The following is a 19605-nucleotide window of genomic DNA, read 5'->3' on the forward strand; positions in this document are numbered from 1 at the left end:
CATTCTCTTGGACATGTGAGGGTAAGACTGATGTACCAGCTCTAGCCTCAAAGATCTGGTGGAATAAAAGCTGACTAATTAAAACTGCTAGGAAACCTTGAAAGCCACAGTCGGGAGGGGGGAGTAAGTAATGCCACCCACCATGAATTCCCTCTGTGCTAGCCTTTTCTACACTTACATAGATACTTCGCAAGTCACCATACAGTGTATGGCAGAGGGTACCTTGTACCATTACTGATCATTTCCTTTCCTGTTCCACTCACAAACAGATTGAGGGAAAAATAGAGCCCTAATATCTTGTACCCTATTTTCATGGTCTTTACGAACAGTGTATGTTGGCAGCAGCAGAATAATTTGGCAGTCAGCTTCAAATGTCAGTTCTATACATTTTCTCAATAATGTTTCTCAAAAAGAATGTTGCCTTCCCTCCAGGGCTTTCAATTTGAGTAACAGTAACAAATCTTGCAGCCTACCTCTGAGGATTTCCATTTTAGTACCAGTAATGAATCTAGCAGCCCACCTCTTTGCTTTGATGTTGTCTTTGAATCCAAGCTGGCAAGGATCCCAAAACTTGAGCAGTACTCAAGAATAGGTTGCACTAGCATCCTATGTGTGGTCTCTTTTACAGGTGAACCACTCTCTCCTAAAATTCTCCCAATAAACTGAAGTTGACCATTTGTCTTCCCTACCACAGTTCTCACATGAGCATTCCACCTCTTATCACTTTGCAACATTATGTCCAGATATTTCAGTGACTTGATTGTGTCAATCAGGGCAATAGTAATACTACATATGAATATTACAGGTTTGATCATCCTACTTCTCCACATTAACTTACATTTTTCCACATTTAGGGCTAGCTGCCATTCATCACACCAACTGGAAAGTTTGTATAAGTCTTCCTATAGTCACTCAGCTTCAACATCTTACCACACACCACAGCATCAGCAAACAACTGCAGATTTTCATGTCAGAGTAACACTTGCACACCATGTCCTCCGCTATTTGCTGAAGTATTCAAATTGCTACCTTCCCCTATTGTTTATACCCTCTATAATTGCCTCTAGTACAATGGAGGTTATTACCTAGTGTGTTAACACATGTCCTACCATCCTATCTCTTCTTCTTGATGTGTTTTCCATATTTACCTTCATTTCCCAATTCTGCAGAGAAACTCTTCATTCCTTATCTTATCAGTACACCTGATGTTCAGCGTTCTGTAATACCATATCTCAAATGCTTTGATTCCTTCTGTTCCAATTTTCCTACTGTCCACGATTCACTACCACACAACCCTGTGCACCTGCACCAAATGTACATCCTCAAAAATGAGGCCAATTTTTGATACCCGTAGACTTCTATAGGCCAGGAATGCACGATTTGCCTGACCTAGTATGGTTTTTTTATGTCCTCCTTGCTCTGTCTGTCATGTGGAACTTTGCTTACAAGATAGCAGAATATCTTCGTTTGTGATCCCCAATTCTGATGTTAAGTTTCTCACTATTCTCATTTCTGCTACACCTCATTATGAATGTTTTTTCCCAGTTTACCACCAATCCAGATTCTGTACTTATTAGACTGTTCATTCCATCCAAAATATCGTGTAATTCTTCACATTCACTAAGGATAGCAACATCATAAGTGAATCTTATCATTGATATCCTTTCACTTTGAACTTTAATTCCACTCCTGAATTTTTCTTTTATTTCCATCAATGCTTCTTCGATGTGTAGGTTGAACAATGGGGGTGAAAGACCTTTTCAATGTGTGCATTACATTTTTAGTTTTCCAGTCTTATTGTCCCCTCTTGGTTATTGTACGTATTATACAGGGTGAGTCACCTAACTTTACCGCTGGATATATTTCGTAAACCACATCAAATACTGACTAATCGATTCCACAGACCGAACATGAGGAGAGGGGCTAGTGTAATTGGTTAATACAAACCATAAAAAAATGCACGGAAGTATGTTTTTTAACACAAACCTACGTTTTTTTAAATGGAACCCCATTAGTTTTGTTAGCACATCTGAACATATAAACAAATACGTAATCAGTGCCATTTGTTGCATTGTAAAATGTTACTAACATCCGGAGATATTGCAACCTAAAGTTGACGCTTGAGTACCACTCGTCCGCTGTTCGATCGTGTGTATCGGAGAGCACCGAATTACGTAGGGATCCAAAGGGAACTGTGATGGACCTTTGGTACAGAAGAGACTGGAACAGTACATTACGTCCACATGCTAACACCTTTTTACTGGTCTTTTTCACTGACGCACATGTACATTACCATGAGAGGTGAGGTACACGTACACACATGGTTTCCATTTTCAATTACGGAGTGGAATAGAGTGTGTCCCAATATGTCAGGCCAATAGACGTTCAATGTGGTGGCCATCATTTGCTGCACACAATTGCAATCTCTGGCGTACTGAATGTCGTACACGCCGCAGTACATCTGGTGTAATGTCGCCGCAGGCTGCCACAGTACGTTGTTTCATATCCTCTGGGGTTGTAGGCACATCACCGTAGACATTCTCCTTTAACGTACCCCACAGAAAGAAGTCCAGAGGTGTAAGATTGGGAGAACGGGCTGGCCAATTTATGCGTCCTCCACGTCCTATGAAACGCCCGTCGAACATCCTGTCAAGGGTCAGCCTAGTGTTAATTGTGGAATGTGCAGGTGCACCATCATGCTGATACCACATACGTCGACGCGTTTCCAGTGGGACATTTTCGAGCAACGTTGGCAGATCATTCTGTAGAAACGCGATGTATGTTGCAGCTGTTTGGGCCCCTGCAATGAAGTGAGGACCAATGAGGTGGTCGCCAATGATTCCGCGCCATGCATTTATAGTCCACGGTCGCTGTAGCTCTACCTGTCTGAGCCAGCGAGGATTGTCCACGGACCAGTAATGCATGTTCCGTAGATTCACTGCCCCGTGGTTTGTGAAACCCGCCTCATCAGTAAACACGTAAAACTGCAACGCATTCTCTCTTAATGCCCATTGACAGAATTGCACTCGATGATTAAAGTCGTCACCATGTAATTGCTGATGTAGCGACACATGAAACGGGTGAAAGCGGTGACGATGTAGTATGGGCATGACACTGCTCGCCGACCGTGGCCCGTGTTTGTTACAACACACAACTGAACATCAGAGGTTTCAAGCGTCAACTTTAGGTTACAGTATCTCCGGATGTAATTAACATTTTACGATGCAAGAAACGGCACTGATTACGTATTTGTTTATATGTTCAGATGTGCTAACAAAACTAATGTGGTTCCATTTAAAAAAAACGTAGGTTTGTGTTGAAGAACATACTTCTGTGCATTTTTGTATGGTTTGTATTAAACGATTACACTAGCCCCTCTCCTCACGTTCGATCTGCGGAATCGGTTTGTCAGTATTTGATGTGGTTTACGAAATATATCCAGCGGTAACGTTAGGTGACTCACCCTGTATATTACCTATCTTCCCTATGGCTTACTCCTATTCTTTCCAGAATTTCGAACATCTTGCATCATTTTACATTGTTGAAAATTTTTTCTAGTCAACAAATGCTATGAGTATGTCTTTAATATTCTTCAACCTTGCTTAAATTACCAATTTTCCATTCTTCTGTATATTATTCTTTTCAGCAGCTTACATGTTTCAGCTTTTATGTTTATATGAAATAGTTTTCACACTAATCTGCTCTTTAGCTTCATAGCTGTTTGGATGATATTTTCCAAAAGTCTGATTTTATGTTGCCTGTCTCATAGATTCTGCACATCACCTTTTATAGTTGCCTGGTTGCTACTTTCCCCCTTGATATTAGAAATCTGAACAGAATGTTATCCATTCCTTCTGCTTTATTTGTTTGCAAGCCTTCCAGACCCTTTTAAATTCTGACTAATAGTGGATCCCTTATGTCCTCCTCCTATCATGTCAACAGACAAGTCCTCCCCCTCACAGAGGCCTTCAATGTACTCTTTCTGCCTATCCGCTATCTCCTCTGCATTTAACAATGGCATTCTCATTGCTCTCTTAATGTCACCACCTTTGCTTTTAATTTCACTGTACGTAGTTTTGATTTTTCTAAATGGTGATAAGTTCTCCCAACAATCTTTCTCTCTCCCTTTTTTTTTTTTTTTTTTTCTCACATGATTCCTGCCACCATTTCACCTTTACTGCCTTGAATTTGCTCTTTACTTCATTCCAAAAGGATTCATATTGCTGTATTCATGTCTTTCCCTGGTATTCATGCCTTTCCCTGAACATTTTACGACTTCCTTCATTCAGCGATCAATCTAAGTATTTCATTGGTTACTCAATGTTTCGTCACAGTTACCTTCTTTGAACCTATGTTTGGCTGTTGATCATCTGTCATTGCTCTTTTTGGATATGTTCACTCCTCTTCAACTGAGCTGCCAACTCTGGCATTCCTTATCATAGTATCCACATCCTTAGCAAACTTAAAATGTGTCTATAATTCCATGATGCTTTGGTATCCCACTTCCCTCCACATCAATTCTTTTAGACAATTCTCTTAAACTTCATTCTACTCTTCATCATTAATAAATTGTGATATTAGCGTATGTCTGCACTTGGGTATGCCTTACAATCCAATCTCTGTTTGACCATGATGTAATCCACATGGAAATTTCCCCTATTCCCCCAGTGTTTCCCCAAGTATAGCTCCTCCTCTTGTGAAATTTGAACAGAATATTTGCTATACTATTTGAAATCGCTGCAAAACTCAATTAGTCTTTTTCCACTTTTGTGCCTACTGCCAAGCCCACATTCTCCCATAACTGTTTCTTCTATTCTAACCCAACCATGTTCCAAACCCTCAGGACTACTAAATTTTCATTTCACTGCTAGATTTTCATTTCACTTTACACATTGAACTACCTTTCCAGTATCCTCATATACTTTCCCTATCTCTTCAACTGCTGCGGGAGGCATGCACAAGATAGTCCCTGCAGTCACGCTATCCTCTGTGCCCTCAGTGGCTCAGATGGAAAGAGCATCTGCCATGTAAGCAGGAGATCCCGGTTCGAGTCCCAGTTGGGGCACACATTCTCACCTGTCTCCATTGATGTATATCAACACCCATTAGCAATTGAAGGTATTAACACAATTCCATTCTAGATGGCTGCAGGTTATCAATGGTGTCTGTTCTTTCGGACATGTCCGATAGAACAGACACCATATCCATATAAGTAAAAAGATCATATGGTTGATAGCCAAAAATATGCTATAGGCAGCACTGAAGTGGGGTAGAAGTACCATCATTGAGGAGACACAGATCAAGATGCGAAAGATGGTTGGATTAAGGTGGTCATCTCAAGGTAAATAAGTGGCCTTCCTGGAGATAAATAAATGTTGCAAATGGTAATCACTGGGGGTTATTTGCATGTGCACCACTATTGCTTCCAGTGCGGTAGGAAGAGGAATCCATATACTGTATCTGTGTGAACCAATACCCAGCTGCTTCCAAATGCCTTCCTGGGACCAGTACAGTTCCAACAAAACATGCAGTAACCTTGAAGCATTGGCAAGCTGGTCATCAGTGAAGCATGTTTCTTGGAGAGCAATACAGACTGCAGAACAAGAGGGAATAAGTTGTAGTTCTGGCAGATGACAGTAATATATATTAGAGATCATTTGGATCATCACATTCATTTTGCCCTTGTTAGGCATGAAAGGGCCAACAGAACTGGTCACACACCAGGGTCACTGCCCGTCAGCAATGTGGACGCAACCCACGGCAATGAACATTGGCTCAGAAAGTGGCACTATCAAGGTGATTAGGTGCCTCTGGCATCACCTGAGTAGCCTTCTCCTGAGATTTCTTTTTCTTCTCTTTCACTTTTGTGGATTGAGGTTCTAGAGAAGGCTTGTCTGTTGTGGTGTAGGAATGGATGAAAAACAGGAAGCCCTGTGGCCCACAGTCTGTGGCTCCTTCACCCACTGGCTGCTGCAGGGATCCTGACTTGTGGATTTCCAGGGAGAGGAACTCCCAAAAGCGAGCCCTGTCAGCAGTAGAGACTGGAGGAGGAGTTGCTTCTCCAGCTGGCTGTGGCAAGTGGTTCTGCAGGACCATGAGATAGGAGGTCGTACTGTCATGATTGAGGTAACAGGCACAACTATCAGATTGATTGATTGATTTTTTATTGCCCAAAAACAAAACATGTACAGGGATGTAAAGCTTGTATAAGCAACGTCAATAAATATACAAACAACAATGACAATATATACACAAGTAATTAATATATGATAGAAATTATGCTCACAGAAATCTTCCATTGTATAAAAACAATTTTGAATTAATAAAGTTCTTAAATTTTTTCAGCTACAGACTCTTAACTGATTCTGGTAGTTTATTAAATAGCTTTACAGATGTCTGTTTGAAGCTGTTTAGTGTTTTGGTATATGAGCAGTAGTCTTTTCTTACATCATTACAGTGTCGTGTGTTATAACTATGTACATCAGAATTCAGTTCAAAACTAGACAAGTTCTTTTTAATGTACAAGAGACATTGAAATATGTATATACATGGCAAGGTCATAATACTAGGTTTAATAAATAATTCTCTACAGTGAGTTCTAGGTGGTACTTTACATATCAATCTGACAGCTTTTTCCTGGGCTGTAAATAAGCATTTTGAGTAGCAATTATTTCCCCACAAGATTGTCCCATACGTCAAATGAGAGTGAATGTAATTATAATAGACAGAAAGCAAATTTTTCTCATCTACTGTTGCTTGTAATTTGCTGAGCATAAATATTCCTTTAGAAATTTTTGGTGTTAAGTAATTCACATGTGCCTGCCAGCCTAAATTATTTTGCAAAACAATGCCAAGAAACTTTACAGGAACAGTCTCTAAGGTGATTCTATTGTTATAAGAAATGTTTAATTCCTGTGTTTTATTTACGTTCATAGACAGGCTATTGGCATTGCACCAGTCAGAAAGTATATCTACCGTGAGTGAGGTGGATTTACTCATGTTATTGTTCATAGGCCCTGTAACACTTAAACTGATATCATCTGCACACAAGTAACAGTTTGTAGTTGTTACATTGCTAGGTAGGTCATTCATATATAATATGAACAAGAGAGGGCCCAAGATTGACCCTTGAGGAACACCATGGTTAATGGTTAAGAAACTAGAATATTGATTTTGAAGTAAATAGTTTGAGATCTATTAGATAAGTATGACTGAATAATTTTAACAGCAGAGACTGAGAAACTTACAGTTTTAATTTCAGCAGCAGAGTGTTGTGGCACACAGTGTCAAACGCTTTCGATAAATCAAAAAACTTTGTACTTAGAATAAATGTTTCTTCTTTTGCTTCAAGAAAACGTTGGAGGAATAAATACATTAGGTACTGCTGAGGAACTGGTCATACTTTGTAGTTGTGGTGAAGATTGATATAATTGAGACTGGATATGAACCATCATAATTATGTTTCTCAAGCTTCAAAATATGAGAGACAATCTGTGACCTTCAGTTCACCTATCTTGTTGGCAAGTGGGCCTCAATATGCATGACATACAAAGTGGATCCCTCATCTCTCCAACAGTTCATGACGTTCTTCATTTGTCTGTAGCGTGAGGTTCCAGTGAAAAATTTATCCCTAGTACATGTTGAGGGTCTTATGGGCAAGGGGTGGGGGGATGGCAGTATATGACGATAACAGGCACATCAAATTGTTTACAAGTTACAAGAGAGTAACACTGGGAAATTGGTAGCATTTGCTCTCTTAATTAAGACACAATCACTCTAAAGCTTGCTAATGAAAGAGAGTTTGCTGAATACATATTCATTATTCTCCACAAGGACCCCCCCCCCCCCCCTGCCCTTGCCCACCCACCTGTTCAGGTGCAAACCTGGAACTGAGAGGAACAATTTTCTTCAAGTCAGTTGGGTTTGCTTTCTTCCCAGAGTGGCTGAAGTTCCTCAGATCGTAATGATCAGCACTAAATTGTGATCTGTCTGAACAGACTGCTGAGGCCTCACAACCACTGGCTGATAACTTTCATCATTTTATGACAAATATTCACCATGATGCTGTCTATTTTGAAATGGTGTCATCCAACCAGAGCAAAGGCCATCTGGCATGATGGCCAGAGCCCACAGCCGTGCTGTCCCCAGACTGACATGTGCCTATATTCCTCAATATGGGCTGGCAGTGACAGCTCAGACATCAATAGTAAGATCTCTGTGTGGTTGGATGGCTGCCACCATATTGGTATCTGGTGATACCCAACATGGACTGGCTACCATGCAAGTGGGCAACATTCACCACATGGCCTGCACAATCTGTGAAAACTCTGAAAAATGTGGAGGTCAAGCCCAGATGTGGAGACCGACTATAAATTAACCAAAATATGTGGTTTAAGATGACGAAAAAGAGGGGAAAGCACCATGATAGATGTCTTACAGGCCAGATGGGTTGTCCACAGGGAATTGCTCAGAGAGTTAGTTGGAGAGAAGGTACAGTCTGAATAAAAATGCAGTACAGGCAAGCTAGAAATACTGGAATGACTCATGATGAACACACTCGTGAAAGAGTTGTGACCCCTCAGGGGAAGCTGTGGATGGAAGAAACTATAGGATAAGACAGAGATTGGAATATAGCCAACAAATTATTGAAGAAAAAGAAAAAATGAGGAAATTAGGGAGATAGTAGATATAAGTCAATCAGTAATGCAAGGAATTGAGAAAAGAGCTCTTCAATAGTACAATGATGTGGTGTGGGGTGGTGTGTATGAAGCAAGGATGATGGCCAAAAGGAATCTGGAATGGTTCCTGCTCGGAAGCAGGAAGCATGGATGGCCAAGAAAAAATTGAAAAGCACGAATCACTGAAATGAGGAAGAGGTTTGAAAGAAGATGTTGCAATCATCATGAGTCTTGGTGATACTATTGAAGACATAAGATGCAAGTGGTATTCTGAGATGAAGAGTTTGGCACTGAATTCATGGGAGGCAGTCTCAAACCTGTCAGAACACTAAAAAAAAAACCTTGAAGAAAGTTTTTAGTGAACTAGTAACTGTTTCACATTCCATTAATGATTATTTCTTTCATTTGGGCATATAGTTCTTTACATTGGGGTCATATACAATAGCTTATACACTCCTGTTAAGAACACCCATGGTATACTGGCACTGTAAAGCAACTTCTAAAGAAATAGAGATTACTGCATAACAGGTATAAAACAAAGGTTAGGGTTATAAATAGAGAGATGCTGAATGGAATGTGTTTGGCTGTCAAGAGAGCAATGCGTGATGCCTTCAATGACAACTGCAGGAGAATATCAAATAATATTTTACAAAACCCAAAGAAATTCATGATAATATGTAAAGGCTGTTAGTGGCACTGAAGTTAGTGTCCAGCCCCTAGTGAATGAGACAAGAACTGAAATTGAGGGTAGCAAAGCAAAAGCTGAAATGCTTAACTCTGTTTTCAAATGTTCCTTTACAAAGGAAAACATGGAAGAAATGCCCCAGTTTACCACTGAAAAGATGAATGAAGTAACTATTAGTGTCAGTGGTGTTGAGAAACAACTGAAATCATAAAAACTATAATGTTTGAAGCAGAAGAAATGAATTAAAATTTGCGCTGCGGCCAGGCTCGAACCCGGGTTCAAGTCCCAGCCACAGCACAAATTTTAATTCATTTCTTCTGCTTCAATCATTATCATATATAAAGAAGAAACTTAAATGCCTCAGGGAAAAAATATAATTATAAGATCTATGAAATCATTAAAACTGAACAAAGCTCCAGAGCCCAATGGAATCCCTGTCAGATTCTATACTGGATTTGTGGCCGAGTTAGCCCGTTTTCTAACATAATCCAGCACCCGAGTTACCCCCTCTTTTAACTATAATCTGTCATAGAACCCTATAACAAAAACAGTGCACAGCTTTTGGATAAAGCACAGGTCACATCTCTCTGCAAGAAGAGTAGCAGAAGTAATCCACAAAACTACCATCCAATACTCTGGACATTGATTTGTTGTAGAATCTTAGAACATATTCTATGCTCAAACATAATGAGGTATCTTTAACAGAAGGACCACCTCACTGTCAACCAGGGTGGATTCCGAAAACATAGATCAAGTTAAACCCAACTAGCACTTTTCTCACACGACATACTGAAAGCTTTGGATCAAGGGAGTCAGGTAGATGCAGTATTTCTTGATTTCCGAAAAGCATTTGACTCAGTACCACATCTACACTTATTGTCAAATGTATGTTCATATGGGGTATCAAGTGCAATTTGTGACCAGACTGAGGACTTTTAGGTAGGAAGGATGAAGCATGTTATCTTGGTTGGAGGGTCATCATCAGATGTACAAGTAACTCCAGGTGTGCCCCAAGAAAGTCTGTTGGGACCTTTGCTGTTACTGTTGTATGTTAATGACCTTGCAAACAATATTAACAGTAACCTCAAACTTCTGGCAGTTACCTATAATGAATCTGAAAGAAGGTGCATAAATATTCAGTTAGATATTGGAAAGATTTCAAAGTGGTGCAAAGATTGGCAACTTGCATTAGATGACAAGAAATGTAAAATTGTGCACTTCACAAAATGAAAAAAAAAAGTACTATCCTAAGACTGTAATACCAATGAATAACTGTTGGAATCAGCCAACTTGCACATATACCTGGGTGTAACAGTTTGTAGGGATATGAAATGGAATGATCAGATATGCCCAATTGTGGGTAAAGCATGTGGTAGACTTTGGTTTATTAATAAAATACTGGATTAGATTAGATTTACTTTCATTCCAATTGATCTGTAGTGAAGAGGTCCTCCAGCATGTAGAACATGTCAGAAAAACAACAATATATGACAAATATTTACAACTCAAACAAATAAGCTAATGTACCATTCCACAACTCCCAAGTGGAATGATGATCATTTTTTAATGAACACTGTATGAAAGACTCATTTTACAAATACTAATGCACTGAATTTAAAATAAAAAAGTTTATTTATTTATTTATTTATTTAGAAGGTAATAAACGTGTAATACAACTACTATAATACTTATTTACAATGAACACATTACTGCACTGAAATGGTGCAGAAGTTAGATTATACTTACACACACACACACACACACACACACACACACACACACACACACACACACACACTGGGTAAGTGCAATTAGTCTACAAAGAATATTACTTGCAAATCACTCATGTGATTGGTTCTAGAATATTCCTCAAGTGTGTGGGACCGGTACCAAATAGATCTAACAGGGGGTACTGAATGTACACAGAGAAGGGCAGCATGAATGGTCACAGGTTTGTTTGATTTGTGGGAGAGTGGCACAGAGTTACTGAAGGAACTGAAGTGGAAGGCTCTTGAAGATAGACAAACTATTCCAAGAAAGTTTATTAACAAAGTTTCAAGAACGGGCTTTAAATGACGACTCTAGGTATATGTGACAATTCTCTATTTGTTGCTCATGTGGGGATTGTGAGGATAAGATGAGAATAATTACTGCATGCACAGAGGCATTCAAACAATCATTCTTCTTATGTTCCATACATGAATGGAATGAGAAGAAACCTTCATAACTGTTACAACACAATGTACCCTCTGCTGTGCATCTCACAGTGGTTTGGGGAGGATGGATATAGATATAGCAGTAGTTATTGGTGTATTACACAAACAAAAAGTTTTCAAACTGGCACAGAGATGGCTATAACAACATTGACAACAACTCCACTACAGAGTGGAAATTTCATTCTAGAAACATTGAAATACTGCTTTCTGTATTGTAGCATATGTTTCACAGCAGTTCAAGAATTAACACAAACTGGTAGAAACCTGAGAATGGTTTTGAAGGTTATCAACTCAGTGGCTGCAAAATAGTTTATGCCCTCTCTTTTGGAAATTCAAGGTCTATTTGATGATAAGCCTTGTTACAAACATAAAAAACTTGGATATTTCCTATTGTACACATAATTCTACATTGCAGAAAAGTTCCCAAAGCATATTATAATGTTTATGCACTTAAAATTTAGATTCATCCCCTGTATGCAAGTGTATTTTTCATAGTAAGTGCATTAATACTTAAATACTATATTCTTCTGTAAGAGAATCTGCCAAACAGATACATATTTAAGTATTCAATAGGTCAACACTATTTAATTAATTGAACAGTGTGTTGTATTTTAATAACCTCAAGAAGACTGAAAGTAATAAATATCCATATCCCTAGATCTATTCACAATATGGGCCTACAGAACACAAAATAAGTGTATTTGAAAGCTTTACTTATGTTTCTTTTGTTCAAGTGGATACACAGGAATAGTGTTCTATCACACTTTGTTTACCAATTTGATACCACTGATAAGACATTGGTCCTTCGCTTTAAGACAAAAACAAAAACAGCAATCAAAGCAGTTTGTGGAGGCAAGTGGCACAGCCCCAAAGAGTTGGACATATATTTCACTCAGCAGGAAGTTTAGGAACAGCATTTTCTGGTTTCCAAAAGGGGTTGTTGTTATTAGCCTGCAAATTAAATATACTGTAGCAGTATTCTGAAGCAAATAGAGAAACTGGTTTGTAAATTTAGATAAATCTTTAATGCACCTGGCCTCATAGTGATTTGGATGTGGGGAATTAAGGGTTTTAAAGTACAAATTCTTGAAACAGCCACCATTGTCATAACATTTGGTAGACCATAACATTTGATACACCAGTTTCAAAATTTCCACAGGTTCAAAAATATGATGATGGAAAATGTTTTGAGTCTAATGAACTGATTATTTCAGCTGTAGACAGGTGTAAGTGCAGATATTTTTATATGTGGTACCTTAATATATACCCACATCTGTGTGTTTGTGGGAAAACTATTTGACACAGAGAAAAAAACAACAAATTTAATGACCTGATGTTTTCTGCATGATTGTAGTCCACCATTATGTGGACTATACCTGTCAAAACAGATCCACTGTTTTGCATCCACATGTCCACACTTCAGCATCTGACCTGCTGTCCAGAAGAAAATAAACGTTAATGATTTGCTCTTGCCCCAAGTACTTGGAAGAACTAACAAACCTAAAAATATATGACTTGTAATGGCTGTAATTATTAGTCTGCAAGTAATGTAAGTACTTATGTAATATTGTTCAGTACATTCCTCAGTCATCAATAGAAATATCTGTACTTATACCCATCACACCCTGTACTTTAGGTGCTAAAGAATTGCCAGTCAGAAAGAGAACCTCATCACTGGACTACAGCATATTTCTAGAAAGATGCTGCCTCAAAAACCAAGTTCCTCTATGACCTAAATAACAGTTGTTCCCTACTGTGACTCTTTCATGCTATAAGGTAACTACTGCTGGTCCTTGTTGTGTGAAGGCACAATGAAAGCAGTAGATTGGTATTTGTACATACAGTGGGCAGTTCTGCCTTGAGGTAGAGCTCAGCGACAACCTTCACGGGTGGCTTATCGGGGGCTGGCAACTGTAATAGTGCTGTCCAGTAGCCGGCTACACCCTGCTCATAACGGAACACATCTGGGCACGGAGAGTCGGGCACCTCCAAAGTCACTGCCATCACGAACAAGCCCAGCATACACAGCCTGGCAACATGAGCAACAGTCATTATGACAGGTCATAGTACAGAATGGCATATTTCATACACCATCACATTTTGACAATCCCATCCTTTCAGCAGTGCAATGAAGTATTGTAAATCAACAGCTAGAGATAGTTGCACAGCTAAGTTTTAAGACAGATCATTAAACAACAAAGTCCCAAAATATATACACTGGTGCCTAAAACTTACAAATGGAAGTAACTTACATATGACGTGTCGCTGACAAGTAGCACAGCTTGACATAATTTTGACCATACATAGAAAGAACTGCTACAGTATAATACAGTACAGAAGGTAACAAAGAAACACGCAGTGGGACAAATGGAAATGACACTTATATTCAGAGACAATACTTCACTGAAGTCATCATGATTTATGATGATTCCCTGCACATTACAAAAGATGGGACATGGTTCTTCATAAGGTGTGTCATCACCATGGATAGCAATGAATGCTCTGTAATGTGCTCCCAAATAGGTTGGTAAATAGTTCTTGCGATATGGCATTCTATTTCTCCATCAGTGCTGTTGACAACTACTGGATGGTTGTCGGTGCATGTGAACATCTCCCCAACTCATCCCACAAATGTTTAATGTTAGTTAAGTCAGGGAACGGGTAGGCCAGTGCATTCATTCACCAAACATCCTCCGAGACCAAGAGTACCTCTACCTATGCAGTTCGATGTGTTCATGCATTGTCATTCATAAAAATGAAATCATGACCAAATGTACCCCTGAAAAGATGCACTTGGAGAAGGAGTATAGTGTCATAATAATTTTGATCAGTGAGTGTACTATGTTCAAAGGTTTGGAGGTCGGTAATATCCTGCAACATTATGCCTCATCACGTCATAACACTTTGACTATGAAAGCAATCATGTTCGAAATAGTCCTGGATGGATTAAGTGTTCCCACCTCTTGCAATATGAAGCTACATCCACTATCACCAAATATCATCAATTGCAGGTGTTATGATGTTGGGAAGCATAATGTTGCTCCAGGTGTCCAACAACTGACTGCATAGAGCCAACTGATGGTATGGTTCAGGTACTTCCATCTAAGTCAACACCCTGGTAGCCAATTTGAGCAGTCGGTGAGTGTGTGTGCCTCCTGAGATCCTAATGTGACCTGGTATCCAGACAAAAATGATCCATCATTCAACTCGATGGAGGTCAGAAAGGAGATCTTGCAAAGTCAAGAGTAGTGCTGAAGCCTACTCAGGGAGAAGGAGTTCCTACCAATTAGGAATGACTCACCAGCGCAAGAACAAATGTGACTGAAGGCTTGAGTGCCACCAATTCTGCAGTGAATGCACTGCACCTCTTGGCAGAAGCAGTGTTCACTGCACCTTGCATGTGTTTAGGTAAAACCAGTTCATCCATTGACAGTACAGCCTCGTCAGTGAATCCAATTTGTAAACCTAGAAATGCATCAAGAATGACCAGGAAAAGGCAGTGAAAAACCATGGGATCAACAGACTCTTTCAGTCCAAAGGATAGATTGAGACAAAACCAAGGATGGGGTGCACATCTTGGGGATGTACAGATATGAGGCGATAGTGGGGGGGTGGGGTGGGGGGGGGGGCGGGGGGGAGATGGGCTTCAGAGCTGAGTCATTGTAAGTAAACTAACATCATGACTCCATTCCTGGGCCTCTATTGTGCAAGTGCTCCCCTGAGCAGCAAATTTGTATCGTATAGTTAAGCAGCTGTTGTTGACACCTTATCTTTACTGGAGGGATCCCAGCCTCCATGAGTAGGCTGTTTACAAGGCTGGTCCAAAAGGCACTTGTTGCAGGTTGTACCCCAAAACGACATATTTGGTCCAGCATCTGCAATGCTGAAGGTGATGCTGAGCCATATACCAGACTCCCATAACAATGACAGGACCAGATCAGAGCTTTGTAAAGTCGCAAAAATGTATGTTGGTCTGCAACCCAGCTGATGTTGAGATGTCACCAACACATTCGCTGCAGTTGGCAAAGATGGGGAAGCCATTTCAACTGGGCATCAAAGACCAGTCCCAAAGAATGATAAGATTCTATCACATCGAGCAACTGCTTGTTGAAGTAGAGTTTTGTTTGGGGATGGGCACTGCATTGATGACAGAAGTGTGTGAGACATGTCTTGGTGGCTGGAAGCTGGAAGTCATGGTTGAGAGCCCAGGACTATCTTTCCTACGGCACCCTGCAGTCGGTGCTCACCAAGATTCACAGTGGAGGAGCATAAGCAAAAATCGTCAGCACCCAAGGAGGGTGACATATTAGATCCAACAGCTGTGGCCAGTCAATTGACAGCCAACAGAAAAAGGTGGACACTCAATACATAGTCATGCAGGGCCACACAATTGTATATAGTGGGTACTGCAGGAAGTACCAATTTGAACCTCTATGGTATAGTGTGACAAGAAAGTACCAGACAAAAATCAGAAGTGGGCCCAAAGAGCACACTCATGTTTGGTAATGAAGATGTGAAAATGCCATGTACTTTCATAAGCTTTTTGCAGGTTGAAGAAGACAGTGATAAAATATTTTCACTAGGTACAAGCTGATTGGATGGCAGACTTGAGATAGGCCTAACTTTTTTTTTTTTTGTTTGTGGTTTTAGGGCGCAAAACTTCTATGGTCATTAGCGCCCAGCCCGTGACGTAGAAAACAGGAAAAAAACGAAATTTAAAATCAGCAGCAATGGAAACAAAGTCAGAAAATTTGAGAAACTAAAGGCAGAAGGAATGCTTAAAAGTCCACTATAGAAAAGGGTTGGTTGTCCCCCAAAAAAAAGCTTCAAATGACTGACGTCATTTCACTGTCACTAATAAACTGTAGAACGCGGTCAGCTGAGCGCGTGTCATCTGCTAAAATCGACGATAGATCAGGCGATAGCTGTAGATGGGAGCGTAACGGATTAAAATAGGGGCATTCAATTAAAAGGTGTCTGACCGTCCACAGCTGAGAGCAGTGGGGACAGAGTGGGGGAGGATCACCGCTTAAAAGATGTCGATGACTAAAAAGACAGTGCCCTATCCGGAGTTGAGCTAAAATTACCTCCTCCCGACGACGCGTTCGGGAGGAAGAGGTCCAAGCGCAAGGAACGGCTTTCACTTCCCGCAATTTATTGTGGGGAAGTGTTGACCAATGCGCATGCCATAAATGAGTAACTTGGCGACATAAACCGCTCCGTAGATCGGTAAACGGAAGAGACTGAAGAGCTGGCCGAGGAAGAGAGACTGCAGCCTTGGCCGCTATATCGGCCGCCTCATTTCCACAGATACCAGCGTGTCCCGGGAGCCAGAGGAACGCCACTGAGACGCCCCCCAGGTGGAGCAAGCGCAGACAGTCCTGAATCCGGTGGACCAGAGGGTGCACAGGGTAAAGAGCTTGGAGACTTAGGAGAGAGCTGAGAGAATCTGAGCAGATTACGTACTGTATCCGCTGATGGCGGCGGATGTAGTGGACAGCCTGGAGAACAGCGTAAAGCTCCGCAGTGTAAACCGAACACTGGTCGGGAAGCCGAAAGTGATTTGGGGTGTCGCCAACAATATAGGCACTCCCTACACCTAACGATGTTTTCGAGCCATCGGTGTAAATAAATGTGGCTTCCGTCATTTGTGCACATAGAGCAGCAAATGCCCGACGGTAAACAAGTGCAGGGGTACCATCCTTGGGAAATTGACATAGGTCTCTGAGTAAGTCGATCCGGGGACGGTGCCAAGGCGGTGCTGTACCCCAAGTTGTCAAGAAGGTTTTAGGAAAGCGGAAGGAAAGAGAATGGAGCAGTTGATGGAAGCGGACTCCCGGGGGTAGTAGGGAGGAGGAGCGGCCTGCATACCCGACATCAAAGGAGGCGTCGAAAAAAAGGTTATGGGCTGGATTAGCAGGCATGGAAGACAGATGGCTAGCATAACGACTCAGAAGGACTGCCCGCCGATTGGACAGCGGAGGTTCAGCAGTCTCAGCATAAAGGCTTTCCACAGGGCTGGTGTAAAAAGCTCCAGACACTAAACGAAATCCACGCTGGTGGATAGAGTCGAGACGCTGAAGAATAGACGGCCGAGCAGAGGAGTAGACTATGCTTCCATAATCCAATTTCGAGCGCACTAAGGCGCGATAGAGGCGGAGAAGGACCACCCGGTCCGCTCCCCAAGAGGTACCATTCAGGACACGGAGGGTGTTAAGGGAACGCAGACAGCGAGCCGAAAGATAGGAAACGTGGGAGGACCAGCACAGTTTTCTGTCAAACATAAGACCCAAGAATTTAGCGACGTCGGAAAACGGAAGGTTGACAGGACCTAGATCTAAGGAGGGCGGAAGAAACTCCTTACGTCGCCAAAAATTAACACAAACGGTCTTACTGGGTGAGAAACGGAAGCCGGTTTCGATGCTCCACGAGTGGAGGCGATCGAGACATCCTTGAAGACGTCTTTCAAGAAGGCTGGTCCGTTGAGAGCTGTAGTAGATCGCAAAATCGTCCACAAAGAGGGAGCCCGAGACATCAGGAAGGAGACAATCCATAATTGGATTAATGGCGATGGCAAACAGTACAACACTCAGCACGGAGCCCTGGGGTACCCCGTTGTCTTGGGAGAAAGTACGGGAGAGAGTAGTGTTCACCCGCACCCTAAATGTGCGCTCTGCCATAAATTCGCGAAGAAAAAGGGGCAGCCGGCCTCTAAAGCCCCAAGAGAACAGTGTGCGGAGGATGCCTGTCCTCCAACAGGTATCGTACACTCTCTCCAGATCAAAAAATATTGCTACTGTTTGGCGTTTCCGGAGAAAATTGTTCATGATATAAGTGGAGAGAGCAACAAGATGGTCAACAGCAGAACGATGCTTTCGGAATCCGCATTGGGCTGGTGTTAAAAGACTGCGGGACTCCAGCCACCAAGCTAAACGGTAATTCACCATACGCTCCAAAACCTTACAGACACTACTCGTGAGAGAAATGGGGCGATAGCTAGAGGGGAGATGTTTGTCCTTTCCAGGTTTCGGAACGGGAACGACAATAGCTTCCCGCCATCGCCTGGGAAAGGTACTGTCGGTCCAAATTCGATTATAAAGGCGAAGGAGGTAACGCAGGCTATGGGTTGATAAATGCAGCAACATTTGGACATGGATACCATCCGGTCCTGGGGCGGAGGAGCGAGAAGAAGAGAGTGCATGTCGGAGTTCGCGCATGAAGAAAACAGTATTGTAGCTTTCGCGATTTTGAGAGGAGAAAGCAAGATGTCGCACTTCCACTGCACGTTTCTTCGGGAGAAACGCTGGCGGGTAATTTGAAGAGCTCGAAATCTCAGCAAAGTGCTGACCCAATGAGTTAGAAATTGCGACGGGGTCCACTAAGGTATCATGCGCGACAGTGAGCCCAGAGACCGGGGAGAAACTAGGCGCGCCTGAAAACCGTCGAAGCCGACTCCAAACTTCCGAGGAGGGAGTGAAGTTGTTAAATGAGCTAGTAAAGAATTTCCAGCTTGCCTTCTTGCTATCGCGGATGACGCGACGGCATCGCGCACGGAGCTGCTTATATCGGATACAGTTGGACAAAGTTGGATGGTGACGGAAAATGCGAAGAGCACGTCGCCGCTCACGTATTGCGTCACGGCATGCCTCGTTCCACCAAGGAACTGGAGGGCGCCGGGGCAATTCGCAGGTGCGTGGTATTGAACGTTCCGCAGCTGTGAGAATAACGTCGGTAAAATGTGTGACCTCATCGTCGACGCTGGGAAAGCGACGGTCATCGAATGTCGCTAGAGGCGAAAAAAGTGTCCAATCGGCTTGGGCAAACTTCCAGCGTCGCGAGCGCATATATGGCAGTTGAGGCTGCAGTCGAAGAACACATGGAAAGTGGTCACTCGAGTGTGTATCATCAAGGGCGAACCATTCGAAGCGCCGAGCTAGCGGAACAGTACCGACCGCAAGGTCCAAATGGGATAAATTTGCCGTGGAGGCAGACAAAAATGTGGGGACCCCAGTGTTGAGGCAGACTA

The 19605-nt window shown here is 41.8% G+C and overlaps 1 protein-coding gene across 1 annotated transcript in view; it reads right to left on the reverse strand.

Annotated features, from left to right (window-relative positions):
* LOC126419145 (serine protease gd-like) overlaps positions 1-19605 on the reverse strand; it is a 273858-nt gene that overhangs the window by 152219 nt on the left and 102034 nt on the right. The window contains exon 2 of the mRNA XM_050086255.1: positions 13422-13608. Coding sequence (XP_049942212.1) covers positions 13422-13608 — 187 coding nt within the window. The remainder of the gene's footprint in view (positions 1-13421; positions 13609-19605) is intronic.

This window comes from Schistocerca serialis, chromosome 9 (assembly GCF_023864345.2).
Source record: "Schistocerca serialis cubense isolate TAMUIC-IGC-003099 chromosome 9, iqSchSeri2.2, whole genome shotgun sequence".
Classification (NCBI taxonomy): Eukaryota; Metazoa; Arthropoda; class Insecta; order Orthoptera; family Acrididae; genus Schistocerca; species Schistocerca serialis.